The 21,981-nt window shown below is 47.0% G+C and overlaps 2 protein-coding genes across 2 annotated transcripts; one reads left to right on the top strand and one right to left on the bottom strand.

The window, feature by feature from the left end:
• Window positions 1-1,749: 1,749 nt before the first annotated feature.
• Window positions 1,750-10,999, top strand: REELD1 (reeler domain containing 1). The gene is made up of 6 exons (XM_058838831.1): window positions 1,750-1,969; window positions 2,787-3,009; window positions 4,613-4,764; window positions 5,489-5,774; window positions 6,422-6,485; window positions 8,475-10,999. The coding sequence occupies exons 1-6, from the start codon at window positions 1,750-1,752 to the stop codon at window positions 9,063-9,065; spliced, it is 1,536 nt and encodes a 511-aa protein (XP_058694814.1). The 3' UTR covers window positions 9,066-10,999.
• Window positions 11,000-15,361: 4,362 nt separating this feature from the next.
• Window positions 15,362-18,791, bottom strand: LOC131579310 (acrosin-like). The gene is made up of 4 exons (XM_058839017.1): window positions 17,898-18,791; window positions 17,353-17,618; window positions 16,982-17,127; window positions 15,362-16,495 (listed from the first exon to the last, which is right to left on the bottom strand). Exons 1-4 carry the CDS (start codon window positions 18,056-18,058, stop codon window positions 15,545-15,547), a joined length of 1,524 nt encoding a protein of 507 aa, XP_058695000.1. The 5' UTR covers window positions 18,059-18,791; the 3' UTR covers window positions 15,362-15,544.
• Between the last annotated feature and the right edge of the window lie 3,190 nt (window positions 18,792-21,981).

Here is a 21,981-nt window from a genome sequence, read left to right as displayed (position 1 = left end):
TGTAGCAAAATTCTGCTTTTACTGCCAAAATTAATCCCAGGTAAGCATGAGAGACAGGGCACACTGCTCAGGGGTCATTGAGGGAGCTGATGTGGCTTGGCTTTGCTTCAACATGAACAAGGGGATGTGTGTGTGGGGAGGGTAAGAGAGAAGAAAAATTCCCATCTTCCTGCACCTCTGCAAAGGAGTTTCAGGGTGTCCCACACAAACCCCATGATTTGATGTGATGTGGGTCTTCCCCTCCCTTCCCCACTAGTTGCCTTTGTTTTCATTGAAGAAACTTGGAGATTTAACGCACACACACACACAAAAGAGAAAAGGAAAAAAAAAAAAAAAAGAAAAAAAGGGGTAGGATGTGAAGAAAAAACTGATAGGATTAAAGCAGGATTTGGGCACTGGCAGAGAGCTGCCGTGGGTGGTGGGTATTAGCAGTAACAGCTGCTGTGCTTCCCATTAGAGGAGCAGGCGAGGAGGGTCTCTGAAAGGATGGGTCTCCGGCAGGCTGGCAGGGCAGTGGTGGCAGCGAGCCCAGCAGTGAACGTGTCCCAAGGTAAGCGCCGGCGGCTCCGGCAGCCGGAGCCCGGGCAGCCCCGGGGAGCAGCGCTGCTCCCCGCGGGGACGGGCACCGGTGGGGCTGGGGTGGGAAACGGCACAGCCGGGGCAACAGCCAAGGGAAAGAGCTGCTCCTCGGGGCTACTTCCATGAGCTCCTGCGAGAAATCTTATCCAGCAAGGGAGGTGTAGGTGTGCCCAGATAGGAGGCTGGCTCCGTGAAGAGGAGACGTCCTGCTGCTGGTCCAGGAGGGCTGGGAGAGTTAGCAAAGATTCCTGTGATTTTCACATGCATCTTCTGGCACACAACTGGCTGGAATGGCAGGATGCTTGACTGTGGAAGGTTAAATGCATCCATCTGCTTGCTGCTTTAGGCTGGGCATGAACTGTTTTGCATGCAGTGGTGCTTCATTAGTCAGCTGGCGAGATTCAGAAGTGCTTGAGAGGGAGGTGTAAGTTAGACCTCCTCAGCCTCTGTTTCCTCTGATTTATGTTTGCTCATTGACTAAGTGTAATGACATCTAAGGCAGGAAAGGCTGCATGTTGAAAAGAAGATGTTAGAAAGCGCTACATTAAAATCAAAAGTACCTGCTTTGCGATATCCATTACAATAAATGCCACACACTCATCCTTCAGCTTCACTTTGCAAAGCACATTTTGAAAAAGCAGAATGGCATGATACTCTGTTCAATCTGGAAATGTGTTTTGTGCTGTCACCGCAGGGATGCAGCTCTGTGATGGCAGGCAGGCACAGGCTCTGCTCTGGCCACCAGCCCCATATGTGATGGGGCCTGCAGCAGCTCTGCAGGTCTAAGGGGCAGATGCTTCCCCTGTTGACCAGGCTGTACATTTGGGCTGGGAGTAGTGGAGGGTGCTGAGTGTGGCTGTACAGAGCCTGCTTCTCCTCCTAAACCCCACAAGACTTTTTAGAGAAATCTTTTCTGCCCACTCCCTCCATGGGCAGCTTCACAAGAAATACATCCTCTTGTGGGGGGCTCTTCCCTCTCCCAGCCTGAACAGTTTATTTCAGAATGTAAATGCTGTAGATTCCCTAAGTGGCTCCAGGTGCCACAGAGATCACTTATTCCCTTATGTTTAAAGACAATGGGGAAGGTGGCTCTGGAGATCAGATAAATCAATGGCACCATTTGGGAAGCCACTGCTTTGAAGTGAACTCCACGTTGTTTCCTGCTGTAGGATGGAGGATGGTGGGAGAGCCCACACTGCCATTGTTGGCTGGGCCTGCACGACCCTGTGCTTGGTCTCCTACGCGGCCGCCTTCTCGCAGGGCGCGAGCCTTTCCGCTTGCACCGACATGATGCCCAGGCACCTGAGGGTGCAGCTGCACAGCTCCAACAACAACTACATCACAGTCCACACCAACATGTCCTTCTACTTCCCAGGAGACAAGGTGCCAGGTAAGGAACAGCTTCTCATTCCTGCATCTGAAAAAAACACGGCAACTTATCTTAAGCGATGGAATTAATCTCTGTGAGGTCTGGGAAGACGGCTAACCGCTCTGAGTGAGCTACAACACCCCTCTTGTCATGAGGACATATTAACAGAGGAATTCTGTTTGCAGCATGGGTGCTTTGGGTGGGATTCCTTTATCTCAACTGTGTCACAACCATACCAAACCTTGTTACATGCAATGGCACACGAGAGGCACCTCCAGTGGGTAAGGTCACCTTCCCAGCCCCTCTGCACCACTCTAAGGGGTCTGGGTGATTCACCTGACTCTTGGACATGGTTGGCAGCATTCCCCATCCCTGGCATTGCTGCTCCTCAGGCAGATGCAGACAGAGCTGAGAGGCACCGTTCCCCAGCTTGGCCACTTGCCTGTTCATCCCTGTGCAAAACAAAACCCTTCTGAGAGCAGAACACGAGCTTTCACACACATACAGAGTGGTGTCCAAACCTTCTTCCTTAAAAATGGTTCAGCTGCGTGCTGCCTGATCCAATGTGGTTAACAGCTTATCATCAAGGAGGGATGGGGGGGTAGGGAGGGTGGGGAAAGTCTCAGGCAAATCCTGTGTGCAATTACACACTGCAAAACCAAAGGTAAAAGTCAGGCCTTCTGTATCCAACACATCCAAGACAGACTGTGAGAACAAAGAGAGTAAGGTGTTTTCAGTAGTGCTGCCCAAGGTTTTTCTTTGGCAACTCCATTGCAGGTAATTTACTCCATAACAGCAAGACAAATCCCTTTGTGTCCTGTGTTTTGTTTTCTAAAAGTGACAGTAAGAAGCACCCGGGATTACATGGGCTTTATGCTGCAAGCTCGCAAAGTGTCCAACAACGAAATTGCTGGCACGTTCATCTTCCTGCCTCCTGGTTCCAAGCTGCTGACTTGTTTTGAAGATGGTGACACTGTCACACACTCGGACAAGTCACTGAAGAGAAACCTGTCCTTCGTATGGAAAGCACCAGACCAGCCCATTGGAGACATCAAGTTTTTGTAAGGACGTGCTGGTTCCTAATCAGAATTTGTGTTTTCTCAGTTACAGGCTCTCCAGCCCAGTGCTTTTCTGTATCTTGAACCCAATATAACTAAATACTTACCAAATGCTGCAACAGCATCCCAGCTAGTACATAAATCACCATTAATATCTGCTGAGTAGTGCTGCTTTTTATTTACATGGTCACTGTTTTCTCAGAATAGATACACTGAAAGATGACAGCTTAAGCATTTTAGGAAACAGAAATATTAAGGCATAAAGAGAGAACTGTGACCATGTTGCCTGTCTTTGTAAATAATACAGCCCACAGGACATCCCTGCCTACAGTACAATCTTGTATGTCACTTCTTAAGGAAAAAACAAAAGTAGTTTAAAAAAAGTTAAATGCATACAGAATTATTCACAATAGAAAGAGAGTGAGCACTGTGTCAAAACTTGACATCTCTCTTTTTGCACCAAAGTCCCAAACTGTCCAAGTAGCTTGGTTCTGATTTGGAATGAAATTAAATATCTCCTAAACTGTCTTAGAGGAAGCACAGTGGCTTTTCATTTCAAAAGAGATGAAATTGTTATATTTCAACTTTACAAAATCACTTAGAAACTGCTTGGCCAGATCCTTGGCTGCTTCCCAAATCCTAAACATCCTGTCGAGTGTTGTGGCTTGAGCATCTCATCGTGATTCAAGAAAAATTCATTGAAACAGAAATATTGCTACTTGGAATTTCCAATTTTTGGCCATTGCTTTAGATCAAACAATCAATAAAGTTTAAAGAAATACTATTAAACTCACAAAAAACCCCAAATAAACCCAAACAAATCCCAACAAGACCTAGTCCTAGTCACCCACTCTGATACTTCCTTCACACTCTGGCTTTTGACCCTCTGGGCTGATATCTGATAGACTCTCCCTTTTTACCCTGTCACAGCATCTGGAAAATGCCTTGTTAGGCTTAAAAATACCTTGTAAGTGTCATCTGGCACAGGAAAAGCCAGGTTGGTTTCCCTTTAGATAATTCTCAGAAGCAGCTGTGCAATCTGAGCTGAAATTCTCCCAAATTCATGTCCAGCTTAAATAAGGCTCTTGGGGTGAAGTTAAAGGTTGGCCAAAACAATTTTGGCACCTGACAAAAAGCAGAGGATTAGGCAGGCTCAAATATCAGGCTGAGAAGAGAGACTTTTTCTTCACCTTACCTATTCTGCTGTTTGTACAAGTTACATTGGCTTGTTTTAATTAATAAATACCACTGTTGTTTCCCTGCCTACAGAAGATTATAAACAGAGCTAGTCCAAGTTCTACAAATGTACCTCAATCAACATGATGAATGTAATAGAGCTTTTTTAAATATTTTTTTTTTTAAGTTCCCACACATTTTTTGGCTGAACTTAATTATTAATTGAGCGGTGATTCCTCACCCTGAATCTTTCTTATGGGACCTGGTACGTTTTATTTGTAATAGAAAATGTACGACAGGGTAATCCTTTAAAATACTTGTGCATTGGTTCTGTCTTCAGATTAAAGCAGTCTTTGTGATTAGCTAAACAGTCAGATGTTTTCTTAATGCTATAAAGCCAGTAAATTCTTGCCTGATTATGTTTTAACAGCATTTCCATAGTCCAGTCATACTTTGTTTACTGGGCAAAGATTGAATCTGCTGTTGTGGCTCAGGGAGGGCAAAACAAGACTCTTGATGACAAGAAGCCTGATGCTGTAGCCTCTGTGCCCCCACAGGGACCAGCTGAGCCTCACCCAACAGGTATGGTGAGCAAGCCTTGTTGTTTTGTACCAGCACCCCCTGCAGAGTAGTTTTACAGCTTATTCTGGGCAAGTGTCTAACACAAGTGACCCAAACAAGCTGGGGGGACCCATTTAACTCCTGTGTCTGTCGAGGAGATCATTGATGGCCATGGTGAGCTCCTTGAAGTGAAGGTGTGGGTCAGTATTTGAGGTGTGGGTCAGTATTTGAGGAGTTCCAAGGAGGGCACCAGAAAGTCAAATGAGGTTGCCAGATCTTCTGATTTCAATGCAAATCTTAACATATTTACCTAAAACTTTAGGTCTTGAAGAGAAGGAAATGCAATTAAAAATGTTGCCTAAACAGAGGAACATATTTTTCTCTATATGTGATTGTTGCCCTCCAGGTATATATTTAGTTGTATTTATGCAGCCTTTGGTCAGTAAGATGCTCCAAGAATTTACTTATACCCAAATCAGATGTATTTCTCAGCATTTTTGGCATGGCACCAATGCTGAGTTTTAATTATTTTACTTGGCCATTACATAGGCAGTGAACTTTGCTGCTTTAATTTCCATGTGGGTTCTCTCTTAAAAAATAAGTGGCATGAAAATAAAAGAGTCACTGTAACAAACCTTCCTGGCAAACCTTGGCACCAAGTGGGATTTGAAATAAACAAACTGAAGACAATAGTTTCTTCTGCTCCTTTCTCCCTGATTTTTGTTTTGTCTCCCTGCTGGACAAGGTCCCATCTCTCCTGCAGCTGCCACTGGCTCCCTGCTGCCTGCCAGCCCCACTGGCATCGTGGCAACACCAGCACTGGAGCCAGGTTTTGGTGTGGGGTCAGACACTCGTCCTGTTGCTGAGCCAAAGCAGCCAGCCCGGACATCACGGGCTGTGTCCATCAGGAGCATCCAGTCCAGAGACTGGGGGCTGGAGCTGTCACTTCCCACCCAAGACATTGGAATGGTGGATGCCTTGCAAGGTTTCCTCTCCCAGGACAATGCCTCCAGCTCCAGCACCTTCAATGGGTAAATCTAGGTGGTGGGAAAAGCTGTTTCTCCCGTCCCTGTGGGGAAGGAAAATACTACTAGTTTCCCTGCAGATGAGCAAGGAAGATGTAGGAAGGTGTCTGTGTGTGTAGGGGGGAGGTGAGAGGGTGTTTGTTTGCTGAGATTTTGAGAAATAATCCTTTGGATATTGCACATGACAAACAGTGACAGGGAGAAAATCCAAAACTCCTAAGAACCCAACACTGTGTTGCTCAGCACAGTGGGAGATTGGCTAGGTGGTGGAAAAATGTGATAAAACCTATCGACTGTTACAACATTTTTCTGAAAGTGCATACAAATATTCAGTGAAACAGTGAACTCAGCAGACCTATTTCTCCATCTGCAGGGAGAAGGAAAAAAAAGGATGCAAAGCAATTATGAAATTCGGGCTTGAGGATGTCTGCTCAGGTCTTAGAAGGCTTGGGCTGCATGAGCTTTCATGCAACATTTCATACTGTGGGTGAAAATGATGGGGATAGGAATCAGTGACCAGGCATAATTCAAAATACAGCTTGTATGATCTGCATTGCATGCATCTCAAAACTGCTCTAAGGAGCAGCACTTCTCAGTGGTGTGAGCCATGGGTGTTACTTGCTAGCCTTGCCTTTCCTCTGTCCCTATTTCAGAGCAGGAAGCATTGCCAGTGCTGCCACCCCACACCTGTGTTTGATGTGTACAGGCAACAGGAAGGTAAGTGCCAGGGGTGGGGAGGACACCCTTGCAGCCCATGTAGGTGTCATAAGTGGCTAAAACTACATAGACTTGTAAAATTTTTTAAATTTTTGGTTTTGTTTTTTTTTCTTGGTGTGGTTTGGGTTTTTTTTGAGCCCACTGCCTAGGTTTTAAAGAGGCCCACTGTAAAAACAATTGCTCAATTGCTTTCCCTTATGTGACTACAGGCTGCTAGAAATGTGTGTGCTTCGAGATACAGGATACAGAGTTAACAGGGTAAGTCCACTATGCAGGTGATGGAGAGAAGAAAAATACAAGGAGAAGAAAGAACTAGACCTGGTTTCCAGGATGCCAAAGGAGGAAGAGAAATAATCTCACAGAAAATGAAAGAGAAAGGGCACATACAGCACAGAATGAGCCAGAAATATTTAAGAAGAAGCAGAGGACAGAGAACAAGTAAAGGAGAAATGTATACCATAAGCATCTGGTGCACCCATGGAGAGAAGTGGAGAACTGGCAGTAGATGGAAACCAAAGGAAAGAACCAGTTATTGCACAAGATCAGATGAGCCTAATGAAGCAAAAACACTAAGAAATTAGGCAAGAATGGAGAGGAGTATGAAAAGAAAGGAGAAATGAGCTGAGATAGAGCAAGGACTTCGTGAGGAAGTTCCATTTTCTATCCCAAATCCTATATCCTTACTGTATGGCATTTGCATTTTGAGGGCAAGTGATCCATACACATGCAATCCTAGCTTTGCCAGCCTGCTACTTTACAGATTGCATTTAATCCACTGAAAGTCTTCTATTTCCTGCTGTATTTTAATAGCACCTTCAGAAACAATCCCTTCCACAAAGGATGCTCTGACCCTCCACTACTTTCCTTCACAGCTTGCCAGGGCTCCTGCCTCAGCTTTGTGCTCTTGTCACACTGTCTTCCCAGGAAGCTTTAGAAATCACTAATGATGGTAGAGGGTGAGAGTTTCTCTGGTGTAATTAATGGATGTGTGAAAAAGCCTGCTGGGCTGGACAGGCTGGAGAGGTGCCAGCTACTGAGGGCCAGATCCAAATCTCAGTGGAGCCAAATTAAAAACTCCAGTACATTTTGCAGGTTTTGGATAGGGGCTCAGGTGCATATTGGGAATGCAAAAATTCATTGGGGGTCTCCTAAATTGCATGCTTGTTCCCAAGTATTATCTTGGATGATACCTGCAGCAAAGCCTGAGCTGCAGAACTGGTGTGGAGCAGCTGGCATTTTGTGACAGTTAAAATAAGGTGCATGAAACCAGATGGTCCCCAGAAACAGGCAGGAACCATCATTCCCACTAAAATGGGTGGTTAAGCAACACAGAGGGGCAGAAGATTTGAGAGTGGCTGTATAAACTGAAAAGGTAAGACAGGCCTTGGGGAGAGTTTATCGGTTGTATGTGAATGCCCCAAAACTGCTGATGGCAAAGGCCATTCTAAGTCTCCTGTGCCCATCCGCTCCATAGCCTCAGAAGGGCAATACTGAATCCCAGTGGGTCCATGTCAGCCTACACAGGCAGCTTGGCTGGGAAGATCACACCTGCCCTTTCAGCATGACCCTGGTGCCACTCAAGGTGGGAATTGTTTATTAAGTGATATTATTTTGTGATAAAGATGCCTGTGAAAAATACCACCACCACAACAGGAACTGCAGACATTTAGTTAGATGAAGCAGTGACCTTCCTCTCCACCTGTGCCCTTCACCTTTGTCCCTCCAACCCACACTGACTTTGTCCCTGGGACCAACTCGAGTGCCTTGTTCCTCCCATGGCAATTCTCGTACGGAATGAGCAGGGTTGCATCTGCTTCACTTTCTAAAAGCTACTGAGTAAACAGGGAATAAAGAGTTAGTCTAAAGGCAGAGGGGCACATGGGCATCAGAAACAGAGTTGAAGTGTTCCATGAGGTAGGTAATGAGAACTCAATCAGCATCCTTTTCTCTTCCCTTACTGCATATTTTGGCATGTTTTTGCTTTCAAAGGGAAGTACTGACAATGGGACCATCTTGAAAGCCTCCCTACGTGTGACAGCGTCTCCCTCTGCCCTGCACATACGCGCTCACCTGGGTGACATTATTGCAACCACAGCCTGGCTTGGTGATGCCAATGCTACCAGCAATTTGTCCTCGGCTTCAAGGCAAATGGCAGAAAGAGAGTTGGCACCGCAGCCGGAGGAGGCAGGCACCAGGGGTGAGGAGGACAAGGATGAGCAGCAGGCAGCTGGGAATTCCCTGACATGGGTGACCAGACCAGCTCCCGAATCTGCTGTTCCCGAGAAAGAGGAAGGCCCTGGTAGAGGAACCCGACTCCTTGCAGCCCAACTTGGCATTGTCCTGGTCTGCACGGCTGCGCTGGGCCTGGCGCTGGCAGCTGCCATGCGCTGTGTCTGTGCCCAGCACTGCCACAAGCGGGCTGAGGTGTCCTTCAGCGAGCCCGACCCCGACGTCATCACTGTCACGGAAAACGGGGAGGTGATGCACTTCCGAAAGATCCGGGAGAACAGCTTCGTGCTGGTGCAAGCTGAGTACAACTGGGTCAGCCCCTCGGGCAGTGGGAAGACTATGGTGGTTTAGTGCTGTCATATAGGCAAACAAGCCCAAAGCAGCCAGTTCAGACAGAGGTGTTAGGCAAAAGTATCTAAACTACAGCTGCTGAGAAAATAGAAGCTGATAGATTACACAGTGTTACACTTACTGCAATTAATATTGTATATCTTCTCATTAGCTGTCACTGTGGCAATGACAAACACTTCCTCTGTTACCTTAACGGTGTAGCCAAAAATAGAAATTCTTCCTCAGCACCATGATTTTGACTCCGGTTTAATCTTAAATAAAAAAAAAGTTTCTAGGAAGTACAAACCCAACCATTCTCATTTAAGAGTTTACAGTTTTGACTCTGTGCACTTGGTATCCCTCAGATTACAAATATTTGCCACAAGATTTCAAGTTTCAATTTGAAAATAAGAAGCAATAACTCATTAGTAGAGAACATTGATCCCAAGAATGCTGAATTGATCCACGAGTGAAACACAGGATGGCAGACACCAGCTTTTGGGGGAGAAACATGCCTCTTCATCAGGTGCAAATGGAAGAAAATCTTTCCTGTCCATTTACACCTGATGAAGAAGCTTGTTGAAGCCTGACAGCCAACATTTATTTAGTCTTTTATTTTGAGCCAGTTCAGTGACACTGTGCAGAAACACGGATTGAGAAGTACCCTTCCCAGGTCACTTTGGAGATGTCCTGCAATGGAAAGTTAACAGCATCTTTATGTTCTGAGTTTGTGCAAACTTCTCTCTGACTGTGTGATTTTCTGCAGGAGACTCCAAAAGCAACCCTTTGAAAACAGCATGATCCTGGACACCTCCTAAGATGGAGAGGTAAAGACAGCAAGGGTAAAGTTTTATTTTACTGCAGCTTTACAAGAGCCAGAAATAGACATGATAATGATCCTCTTGAGATGTACATTTTAGAGCCTTTCAGAGAGCAGGAATTGACCCTTCTGGTGTCCTTGTCTAGGGTGGATCAGCTCAGAGCTGATCATTCCCAAGCCATGTAGTGGGGAACAAACTTATATTTTGGTGCTGCAGCATAATTCACAGCCCACAGCAATCCCCCTGAACAAGCAGATAATGACAGGACTCTGATGGTTCGCCCAGCCTTCCTGCTGACAACTTCCCCTTTGTCAGGAGGGCCCCGTGGCCATCTCCAACTAGTTGCCCATCTCCATGCTGGATAGTCAGTCAAAGCCCTGCTCTCACATCCTCCCTTACCTCACCACTGACTTCAGAGGAGACAGGTGGGATGTGAGTTCTCCTGCTCCGGCTCCATGATGCACAGAGTGCAGCTTTTGCTAATGGTGCCTTCCATTAGCATTCAGAAAGAGCTGGTTTCTGACCATACTGCTGCACTGTGATCAGTGACATTTGTGCTGCACACATGGACAAATTTTTATCAACTTCACTTCTAGGCCCAGTGAGCCTTGGGCAAAATAAATGAGTAAGAAGTAAGTGTACTCACAAACGCAGCTTGCAGAGATGAGCTTGATGCTCTTAACCACTGTACTTAAACACTGTACCACTGTGTGAAGAGAAGGGCAACTGCACCATAGCCCTTTGCTGCAGAAAAAATAAGGGTAGTGCTGTAATTGAAAAGACAAAGTTTGGTTTACGACTCAGAAGGATGCCAGGTGAATGGTTTTATATTCACTCACTGAGCTTATGCCCTACCTACTAGTAAGTCTCCAGGTTTTTAAGCACACATCTAGACACTTACAATGGCATTCCTCCCCCTTGTCATGTGCCTTAGAAAGAAATCATGTTTCTGTAACCCAGTGTAACTGAACTGTGTAGTGACTAAAACAGACTGCATTCTAGTCATTGTTAATGCAGCCAAAAAAAAATCCTAATTAACTGAGAAAATAGGTCAACAAACTCTTAAATATTTAAAGAACTATCACATATTGTTTTAAAAAGTTTCTTATGATGGCATAGCTGTTTATGAATAAATTACAAATACCTATGGCCTCTTTCACTGTCTCTCTAGGATTAATGTTACCAGACTGCTCTGGCTGTAAGACCAGAACCTTCCTCTCCTCAGCTCTTTCCCCACAACTCAGCATTGCTTCTTTCTAGGCTGACTAGAGCAAGGGAAGGTCTCATGGAGATGTTTGATTGGGGGAGTGGCACTTCAACATTCTGCCTTCTGCTAAATTGATGTGCTCCAGTATTATTAGTAGTAAGACCAGTAATGGTGAGCTCTGAGGGATGCAGCTTCTCTGAATTAGTAATGAGTTTTGCTACTTTGCGGCTCTCTTGGCTGAGACCTAAAGTGCCCGTGTTTTTTTCTTGACTTCCGAATCATGTTCCGTTTGTTGTAGTTGCCATGACAGAAGGAATGGAGGTCTTATCTCTTTTTAAAGCTCTTAAAAACACAAGCACTGGTTAGTTTATTAAAAGGCAAACCATTCAAACATCCCTATTCTTAACTGGCCTGTCTTATATGGGAATTAGTCTGTGCTCATGCTTGTAACAGATTTCTGGGAAAAAAATGTCAGAATTAGGAAAACAAAGGCACAGATCATTCTGATATTTACTGGAGAGACAAGTAAAGTTGTTGCCTTGTTTCCATGTCTAGGTGCATGACTGGGCTGGTCACAAACGTTCTGCTGGAACTGGGGATCTCAATTCCTCCAGGGTTGCTCAGTCACCTGTGGCCCACATCAGGCTGTCATCCCTCAGCAATGTGACATGGTTTGGGGTCAGAAGTATTGAAAGCAGCTAATGAACACCTATCCTGAGCCTATCTCCCCACCAGCCAAAGAGGCATCAAACATAGTTTTGGCAGTAAAAACATCTATGGCTCTTGCAATGCTTGAGCTATCCTAACTCAAGAAAAAAAATAATTTAGAAATAACAAAATGTAATGTGGAGAGGTTGCACTAAGCAAGACAGTTGATCCAAAGCTTGGACATCACAGACACTTCCTGCATTGGTTGAATTGTCACTAGTAAGCAAAAAAAGCCAGTCATGCTTTGATTTGGCCAGCTTCAAAAAGGGTAACAAGACTCACAGGAGAAGCCACAGGCCCTGTAGGCCCAGCAGTCATGGTCAGCAGGGATGTGCGAGCTCAGGCTCTCCCAGATCAGTGTGGGATGCAGCCCCAGGCATTTCAGAGATCTGGCTGGCTGGCTTGGCCAGCCCTTTTGGCACAGTTTCTGCAGCTACTCAGGACCACAAAAACAAGGCAAAAAAGGAAGGCAAAGCAGCAAGGTTAGGAACCTGGAAATGTTTCATTTATTCACTCAGATTTAAATAAGAATAACAAATGCCTGTAGAAAAGGAGATGCTCTAACAATTCCTGCAACATTCAGCTCCAAAAAGACAGCTGCTTATTAGCAAAAACGAATGACAAAGTAGCAGCCTGACCTGCAAAGCCGGTGAACAGCAGAACAGACCTCTCACTCCTCCTGGTAAGCTGGACACTTACACTGCCCCTGCCAAGCCCTTAAGGCTCATTGTGTCTGGACAGCTCTACAGGGCTCCCTTCCTTCCTTTGCCTTCCCTTCTCTTTCCTGCCAGCTCATCCAAGGCTACCAGGAGGGCAGAGAAGGACCTGGGGAGTCACAACTTTCCCTTGGACCAGGAGCTGTTCCAGAGATCTCTCCCAGCCCCTTCCTGCAACCAAACTGCTTCCCCTTCACAGGTCTTGTCTCAGCAGCCCTCTTTCCTTATTAGCGTGTGTGTGACCCTCTCAATAAAACATTTTGCTGTGTGATGTATGAAGGACCGTGTCTCAAACCACATTTTACTGTATATTTAAGTGCGAGTTTTGCTGATTTACTACTGTTGTAGAGAACATCTCCCTCCCCGAGCAGGGCAGGCCTGTAACGGATACATCAGCTCTGAGTAATGATTATTAGTACATCCCAAGGTTATGTCCCACAATCAAATAATGTGTAGGAGGGAAGAGAGACTCCAGCTTACTCGACTGAGGACAAAGATCACAGATAGTCTCTTTCAATCTTCAGATTGCAATATCCATTACAGATTGCCACCTTCTAATGTCAAAGTATAATTTGTTGTTGAGAAAATGTGTCGCTGTTCCAAAGGTGAGTCAAAGATCAGCCTGGCTGTATATCAGCGCATGTTGATGAACATTAAGAACTGATGGCCAGGTACCAAGGACATGGGGCAGCTGGTGCACAGAGAACGGCAGCAGACGTGACTTGCTGATCCTTCCTGTGCAAACACACGGCCCGGAGCGGGAAAATATTTAACCCAGTCAAAGTCAGGTGTCACCGGTAATTGCCAATGTCTAAGGCAGCACCAATGCGCCGTGTCAGAGGCAGGGGCTGCCTGCAGCGGCTCCGGGCAGGAACGGTGCTGTTCCCGCTTTGGCGGCCGGGTCCGAGCGGCCGCAGATCCCGGGATCCATCCCCAGCGATTCCCGCCGGGCAGCGCCGCCCGCCCCGCGCTCCCGCCGCCAGGGGGCAGCATCGTCCCGGCGATGGCGGCCCCGAGCCCCGGGAGCGCCTGGGCTGAGGGGGTCTGTGATCCTCCCCTGCTCCTACCCCTGCCGCCTCAGCTTACCTGGCTTATACTCGCTCTTATCATCAAGCCACTACAGAGACGGTGCTGCTTTATACTGCAGTTGGTGGGGATTTTTTCTTCTAGAAATCCACTACACAAACGCTGCTGGGAAAACAATAGGCAGGGTGTAAGTTGTCTTATGTCCCCTTCTCCCTGCCAGCTCCCTACTGACAAAGACATTTATGACAAAAAGCAAACCTCTCTCCAGTTCCAGCGGTGCCACGTGGTCTGTCTGGGCCCCATGGTCAGAGCTGGGCCCGGCTGAGCTCAAGTGACTCCAGCAGGTCACAGCCCTGGCCAGAGAAGGCTGAGGCAATGCTGTCCTGGTGGGTGATGCAACCAAAGGCTCTGAGAGGGCTGTATTTCTTATTGGCAACATCTGCCTGTCACTTGGCATTTGAATGAGCAGTTCGAAGGTGTTTGTGTCATGGCAATGACTGTGACAGGCTTTTTCCACCTCTGAGGAGATAGTTGTGACATTTGCTTTGAGCGCAACCTTGAAGTCACTGAGTTCCTCTGGTTGAGAACAATTTCTTCCTAATATCTATTCTAAACCTACCTACACTGTAAAGCCATTCCTCTTTGTTCTATTACTACTTGCCCTTGTAAAAAAGTCCCTCTCCAGCTTTATTTTAGCCCCTCTGATTGTAGAGGCTCCCAGAACTTCCTGCTAACAGCTTGCAGGAAAACACCACGTGTGGCATCATGGTCTCTTTGGGAGGTTCACTGCCACCCTGCTCTCTGCAGCTGCTTGCCAGCAGCTCCTTCCCAAAAAACCCCCACTAGAGCACATGGCTCCTGCAGACAGCACACACAAGTCCAATCTGGTTACAGCAATGTCAGGTGAGCAGAGCAGCACAAGTGAGATGTGCCAGAGATAGCCGAGGAGTGTCATCCTTCCTGTTCAAAGCACGGAAACATGGATGCAGCACAGTCCATGCTGGCCACGTCAGCCACAGCAACACCCTCCGTGAGGCTCCCTGTTCTTGATGTCAACAAGGGCTAGTGCTGTTCTGGGCCCACACTGACAAGGGCAGTTGTGGCACCTGGAATGTGAGGCCAAGGATGCAATTTGTGTCTGTGGCTCCTTGATCCTTCCTTCTTCCTATCTGCCATGCTTACATATCCCCCTCATCAACTCCTCTCTTTCTCTGCCCTTCTATCCTCTCTGCTATCTTTTCCCCCTGAATCCAAGGTTTGTCCCACCTGTGAACAGACTTGGTGTTGCAGGTGCTGTCAGCTAGCTCACCTCGGCTTTCCATGGCATTACAGATGCAGTTTCCTGGGTCCTTCTGCTCCTACCAGGTTCTTCTCCCCAGAATGACCCCAACTCTTCCTTCAAACATCTCTGAAGTGTGGCCAGCTCACACATCAATGTCCCCTTGTTATCTGTGAAATCTTACTCTTCCTTTAGGGCACCGTAACTCCTTTCAGCTTCTCCCTGCCTTTGTGACAGTCAGCAATTTTGCTTGTCATGCTCAGGAGCTTCCCAGGTCTGCTCTGTTAGCTAAGGCTTTTGCCTGGCCCTAGTCACCAGCTTGTGTGCCTCGATGTGTCCTCCCTAAGGTGTCTGCATGTGGCATTGTCTTCTCCTGTCCTCTTCCTAGCCTTGATGTGCCAGTCTTCTCCATCCTGTGGAGCAGACACAGTTCCAGCCCTTTGGAGTGACTCCCTTTGTGCCCAAGTGGTCTGGCACAGCCTCATTTTGCAGGTTCTGGGCAAGGAAGTTCTTGCCATGCTCAGGAGACCAAACTGGACTGAAAGCATGTTAACCACAAACATAGGCAACTTTATTTCAGCAACTAAGTCAACGTTAGCATTTACATACATGCAGAGGAACAATGTGGGCAGGACAGAGCGGGCCATCGGTACTGAGGCGGCCTTTGATTCAGCAGGCATTGCCTCAGCAGGAAACGGACACCGTCCCATGCAACCTGCACTGGATGCTGTCCATTCTCCTGCTCAATCTGTAACTACCTGTAGATTCTTCAGGAGGTCCCGGATCCCAGTGAAGAATTCGATCAACTTCTTGAGTGGAAATGGACAACTCTTACTCTCTTCCACTGGTGTCGGTAGCGAACTTGGATTCTGAGTGGGAGGTGGTCTTGGCGATGGATTCTGAGTGGGAGGTGGTCTTGGCAGTGGATTCTGAGTGGGAGGTGGTCTTGGCCATGGATTCTGAGTGGGAGGTGGTCTTGGCCATGGATTCTGAGTGGGAGGTGGTCTTGGCAGTGGATTCTGAGTGGGAGGTGGTCTCGACCACGGCTTCTGAGTGGGAGGTGGTCTTGGTGATGGATTCTGAGTGAGAGGTGGTCTTGACCACGGATTCTGAGTGGGAGGTGGTCTTGACCATGGCTTCTGAGTGGGAGGTGGTCTTGGCCACAGATTCTGAGTGGGAGGTGGTCTTGGCAGTGGATTCTGAGTGGGAGGTGGTCTTGGTGATGGATTCTGAGTGAGAGGTGGTCTTGACCACGGATTCTGAGTGGGAGGTGGTCTTGACCATGGCTTCTGAGTGGGAGGTGGTCTTGGCCACGGACTCTGAGTGGAAGGTGGTCTTGGCCACGGATTCCGAGTGGAAGGTGGTCTTGGCCACGGATTCCGAGTGGAAGGTGGTCTTGGCCACGGATTCGGAGTGGAAGGTGGTCTTGACCATGGCTTCTGAGTAGGCCATGGGGTGTTTGTATGATGAGTCCAGGGTTGTGAGGCAGTTGTATAATGACTCCATGCCCGAGAAGACTCTACTTGTGGAAGCAGTTCCATCTGAATCAGAATCCAGTTATAGAAGTGCTGAACAGAAGTATATATTCCAGGCCGTTTTTCTCTGGCACAGCCTCTTCCCCAGCTGGTCACTCCAACAACCCAGAAGAAGTCAGCACTGTTGTCTTTGCACATGAGTGGACCCCCGCTGTCACCCTGCAGAGGAGCAGAGAGGATTAAGGTGGTATTGGGTGGCCCCTGTCAGCACCGGGGCTGCCTCCTTCTCTCTCACAGCCCCTGCCAGAGCTGTATTCCCAGCAGAGCAAGGCTCTGCTTAGGTGCTGGAGCCTCTAGAAGCTTGGCCAGGAGTGGGTTGGGGGCCTATGAAGTCAGGCTCTCAGCTTTGCCCAGTGATCCTGGATGTGCAGAGGACAGATGTTCCAGCATTGGTATCTGGACCTCTGGGCTGCCACCAGCACTATAGCAGGGCTTTCTGGGCCGAGTGCCAGGCCTCTGGGACAAGGCAGGCCCTGGGCTAGGCCCTGCAGATGGGAAATGGGTGGGAAGGCCCAGGAAAGGTGGGGAGCCGGAGCTGAGAGTAACTGGCCTCTGTTTTCCTGAGAGGAAAAGCAGGGGCTGGGCAGTGTTGGAGCAGTACTGCCTGTGCTGCTGGGGGCTGAGTGATTTGTCACATGCTCCTACCTGGCAGGTGTCGATGCCACCCTCTGGGTAGCCAGCACACAAGTTGTGGGTGTGGACGTCCCCCCCATACCACTCGCTGCTGTTGCAGAGCTGGACATTGATAAGGTGGACCTTGGCCTCCTGCAGGACATCACTTGTTTTTTGAGCTGTGAGCACAGAAAGGAATGAGGACCTGGCAGCTCACTGCCACTTTCCCCATCTGGGTGTGATCCCCTTCCCTAGGGCTTGGCTTTGCTTCTACAGAGGTGCTGGAGCTCTGTGTCCCTGCTGTCTGCCTTTGTAAGCCTGACTCTGGCTTTGGCCTCTGCTGTCAGGAAGCCCAACCCATTTTCCCAGTGTATTGAGCTTGCTCTCCATTTTTGGAAACTCACATCTTGCAGTGGTGGCACCCCAGCCAGCAACATAGCAGGTTTCCAGCTGTGCCACACTCAGTGTAGCATTGGGTACGCAGACCAGCTGGACATAGGGGCTGCACTGGACAGGCTCGTTCAGTTCCAGCAGCGCGATGTCATTGCTCTGGTCGGCAGAATTGTATTCCTTGTGAACCAGCAGCTGCTTAATCATGCGCACCTCGGCCCCAGGGCCCGGCTCAGTCAGCTGGGTGGCCCCGATCAGCAGGCGCATGGCGCTGATGTTCCTGAAGGCACGTGGAGAGAGGGGTGAGAGGGAGCAGAGCCTGGAGCTGTGGCAGCCCAGCAGTGACTGCTCTAGCATGCCTTAGGCTCTGGGAATGTCAGCTGAAGGCTGCTAGGAGTAGTGGCATGTGCCCACCCTTCTCCCAAGTAATTTCTCAGCTGGGTTCTGCACTGCCCAGGCACTGGGCACACTGCAAGGAAACGAGATGGAAGAGGCGTATGGCACTGCTGACAGGGAACCTGCTGATGTTGGGATATCCCTGTTGCCTGCTCCTCCTTACCTGGAATCAGCAAAGCAGTGGGCTGCCGTGAGGACCCACTGTACGCTGATGAGGGACCCTCCACACAGATGCCCCGTGCCTGCAACTGAGGAATCCTGGATGCTGACAAGCCAGGGCCAGGCCCCCGCCTCGGCGCTTGTGCCACCCACGACGCGTGTCATGCCTCGCTCATCATCAGAAGTCAAGGGCCGGAGCCCACAGCTCCCTCTGCAATTAGAAAATCATTTCCATTCTGCTCCATGGCTTGCTGCTGCTCCAGCAGAAGCTCTCCACAAGGTGTGCAGGGACAGCAGGCCAGGGAAGGCCACGGGGTGTGAGCCCGTCCACAAGGAACTGAGGCTTCCCCGTGGGGTTTGGGAAGCTGTGGCCTGGCCACAGAGGCCAAGTGGGCCCTCTCCAGGGAGCCCCTGAAGTGCTGCCCAAGCTCCCTCCCAGAGCCTGGGGCCACTTACTCGCAGGCGTTCCACATGCCCTGCACAGGCCGGCATGTGGCCAGCAGGACGAAGAGGCAGAGCAGCAGCATCGCTGCCCGTGTCTCGTGTCAGCTGCGGGAGTGAGGCCTCTGTGCACCAGCACAGCCGCAGTGCCCGCAGCACCTGAAGAGCCCTCAGCCCTGGGCTGATGTCACAGAGCAGCCGGTTCCATGTTCTGGGCCTCTGGCACAGCGAGCAACATGGAACCATAGAATGGTTTGGGGTCGGAATGAACTTTAACAGTCATCCAGCTCCAACCCTGTTAGGGTCAGAAGTACAGACTGTACCCTTATCTGTGATGCCTGGCTCTGACACCCAAGAGAGCACTGAATTTTGCATAACACCATGGAGACAGCTGTTAAAGTTAAGCAGAGAAACTGGGAATGTGAGTGTGTAAGTTAGATAGAGTTTTCTTAAGTCACTGGGTTTAAGGTTTAAGCTATTTTAGAAAATAAGAGACAAGATTGTAGGACTTAGGGTGTTGTCCCTTTCTCCTTCTTCCTTCTTCTTTTTCTTCTAGGGATTTTTGGGTAATAATAAGTGATTAGATAGAAAATGCCACAGTGCAGCACACAGGTGTCGGGTCATTGGGGCACAAAAAAAATAATTTACTTGGCATTTGTTAATTGGACAAATAGACATATAAAAGACCTTGAAGAGGTTCTTCATTAGCCATTTTGCACCTCTCTATCTCAGTTTATGTAGCTCCTTGTACTCTGTAGATATGTAATATAGATAAGAAAAGAATAAACAGCCAAGTCCAAACAAGAGAAAACAGTCTCTCTCGTCACTCTCAGTCTAAGGAAAAAGAACCCAATTACCGGTGTCGCATCCCAACACAACCCCTACCACAGGCAGGGACATCTCACACCAGACCAGGCTGCTCAAAGATCCATCCAACTGGGCTTTGAACATTTCCAGGGATGGGGCAGCCACAGCTTCTCTGGGCCATCTGTGCCTGTGCCTCACCACCCTCACAGTCAAAAATTTCTTCCTTATGCTATTCTAAACCTGCTCTCTTTCAGTTTGAAACCATTTCCTCTTGTTCTACCACTATTTGCCCTTATAAAAAATCCTTCTCCAGCTTTTTTGTAGGCACCTCTGCTTGCAAGATGAGGGCATGCTGGCCCTGGGGCACAGGGAAGCACAGATGCATTTGTCAGCAAGACATACCATTTTGCTTTCATTCCTTAAAATATGGCAATTTGACTGACTTTTCCTATCATTTTCCTAATATGGCAATTTGACTGACTTTTCCTAAGTAAAAGTCAGCTTGGTCATGTATGTGTGGTATTTGGGCCTGTGTACCTGAAGTGGAAAATACCTGTGTCCCTGCTTGCCAGGACGACTTGTCAGGTGCAGTCAGCATTCTCTCTGAAAGACTATAAAGTGCTAAGTGCTGCCTACAAAAAGCAAAGCATAGAGGAAACACTGATAGAAGCACATGGTATTAAGAAGCATTGAGATATATCTGATAAAATCTAGCTTTGCTTTCCATGCCAGCCCATATATTCTGAAAACCTCCTGAAGATCCTTAACCAACGAAACAAAAAAGAAAATATGTAATCAAAATGGCATCTAAATATTAACCTGCCGACTGATTCAGATGTATACAATTAATATGAGTATATACACATATTATTCTAGTTCCATAGTGCTTTCTACCTCTTTTTCTGTTTTCAGACAGAGCAAGGAAAAGACACCCACAAAGAAGAAAAAATGAGAGAATTGAAAAAGAGTCAAAATCTGTACTTGCAAACCAAATTAAATTTTTAGACACCTTGGTGTTTAAGCACTTTCTTTTCAATCTTATTAAAAGTGCCCAGTTCTCAGAGAGTACCTGTCCTCCCAAAATGACGGTTACCTGATATGTCAGTGCCAGCTGAGCATCTGCCATCATTTCTTATTATGGGAAATGTAGGCCCCATGTGTTTACACTTCTTGAGACTGTCAATCTCTTTCAAGGAGTTGGTAAAAGGTTTGCATTTGCATTGGTTTTACTTATCTGAGTTGTTTTCCTATTCTTATGATCACCCTTTTTCTCTGTGAGAGTCTGAATTTCTGGTCTAGTAATATCCATCCACATAAAAATGAAGGCTCAACACATTTTAAAAGGGAGAGCAATTTAATCATTGATGAAGGTGCAATATTCTGAGTAAGTCTTAAAACCACCAGAGGTCACACATGGGTTTCTTCCTTCCCCTTTTCCTCTTCCAGCATTTTTTTAAAATTTGTTTGTTTGTTTGCCTGTGCAGCTGGATTTTTGATACAACAAGGTATCTAAACTTCATGTGTGGAAGATACTGAAAAATAACTGCATTCAATGTTTGAACAGACCTAGTGATTCTAAACAAATATTTTCCTGTGAAAATTAATGCTGTGCCCAGAATATGAAATGATGCTGGTTTGCACAACTTGGCAAATTTGTAATGTATCATTTTAATGACAAACAGGAGAAATTAAAAGTATGTGGGTGTTCTTTTATTGTTGTTTTAGGAGATTTTTGTTTAGTTGGTGGGTTTTTTTCTTTTAAGATGGATATGGCAGTCAACACATTTGGAGAAATCTCATACAATGTTGGTTGAGTTATGTCAGCTAGAACCACAACTTCTGCTGGCATAAAGGTCATATATAAAGTTTTCTTTTTTGTGATGATGCTGAACAGGTGAAAATCTGAATGGGATACATGTCTCATGCTGATTTGAAATTTACTAGAGAAATACAGACTTAGGATAAACTACATTGTTCCTGCCTTCTAATTTCAGCCTGTAGCAGCATCCTCTGTGTGTGAGTACAAACTGGTATATAGGACAGATATCAAGTACATATTAGTATTTGTTAATTCATACAGTTTTGTGGTACTATGTCTTGCAATTAGTTGACACGTTTCAACTCTAAATCAATTCCCAAACAACAACAAAAGAATAATCAAGGGTACTTAAAAACTAGTGGGAAGTTGTTGATCAGACTCTTCCATTATATTAGGAAAAAATCAAAGACATAATGGAATGTGTGCTGCAGAAGCACCAGTGACTGCACCAAATAAGCTCAAATCAACAAAAAGCTAATTAAGTAAACTTAAAAATTACCTACAACGTATTCTTGAAAGATAAGAGGACCACAAAGTATCTACAACTTCCAGAACAGAGGTACCTGAAACAGTGGAAGATGCTGGAATATTCCAGGACCTTATCAGGGCCCTGGGCCATGACTGACAGACACACGGACACAGAGGGTGTCCAAGTTAAAGATGTTCAAATCCACTGTCAGCTCTGGCTTCTCAGGAGACTCGGGGTACTCCATAATACTCAGGAAGGAGAAGTAACTGGGACACTCATTAACATAAACCAGTTACCAGTTACTGTGGTGGAATTTCTCTAGAAACTAGGCATCCACACTTATCAAGAATCCAGGCCTGCTAGCCCTCTCATTTTCCAAACTGCAAAAAACCAAACAATAATAAGGCCCAGGACAACCATCAGTCCAAATTTTTCACTTCAAGTCAAAGGACTGATTTGACTTTTGATTTTTAAAGGACAACTATCATGGCTTTTAAGCAATAATCTGCAGAAGAGATGAATAGCACGCTTAGGATCTTCATGATTTATTTG

Source organism: Poecile atricapillus, chromosome 4 (genome assembly GCF_030490865.1).
Source record: "Poecile atricapillus isolate bPoeAtr1 chromosome 4, bPoeAtr1.hap1, whole genome shotgun sequence".
Classification (NCBI taxonomy): Eukaryota; Metazoa; Chordata; class Aves; order Passeriformes; family Paridae; genus Poecile; species Poecile atricapillus.
This window is presented reverse-complemented; position numbering and strand designations above follow the sequence as displayed.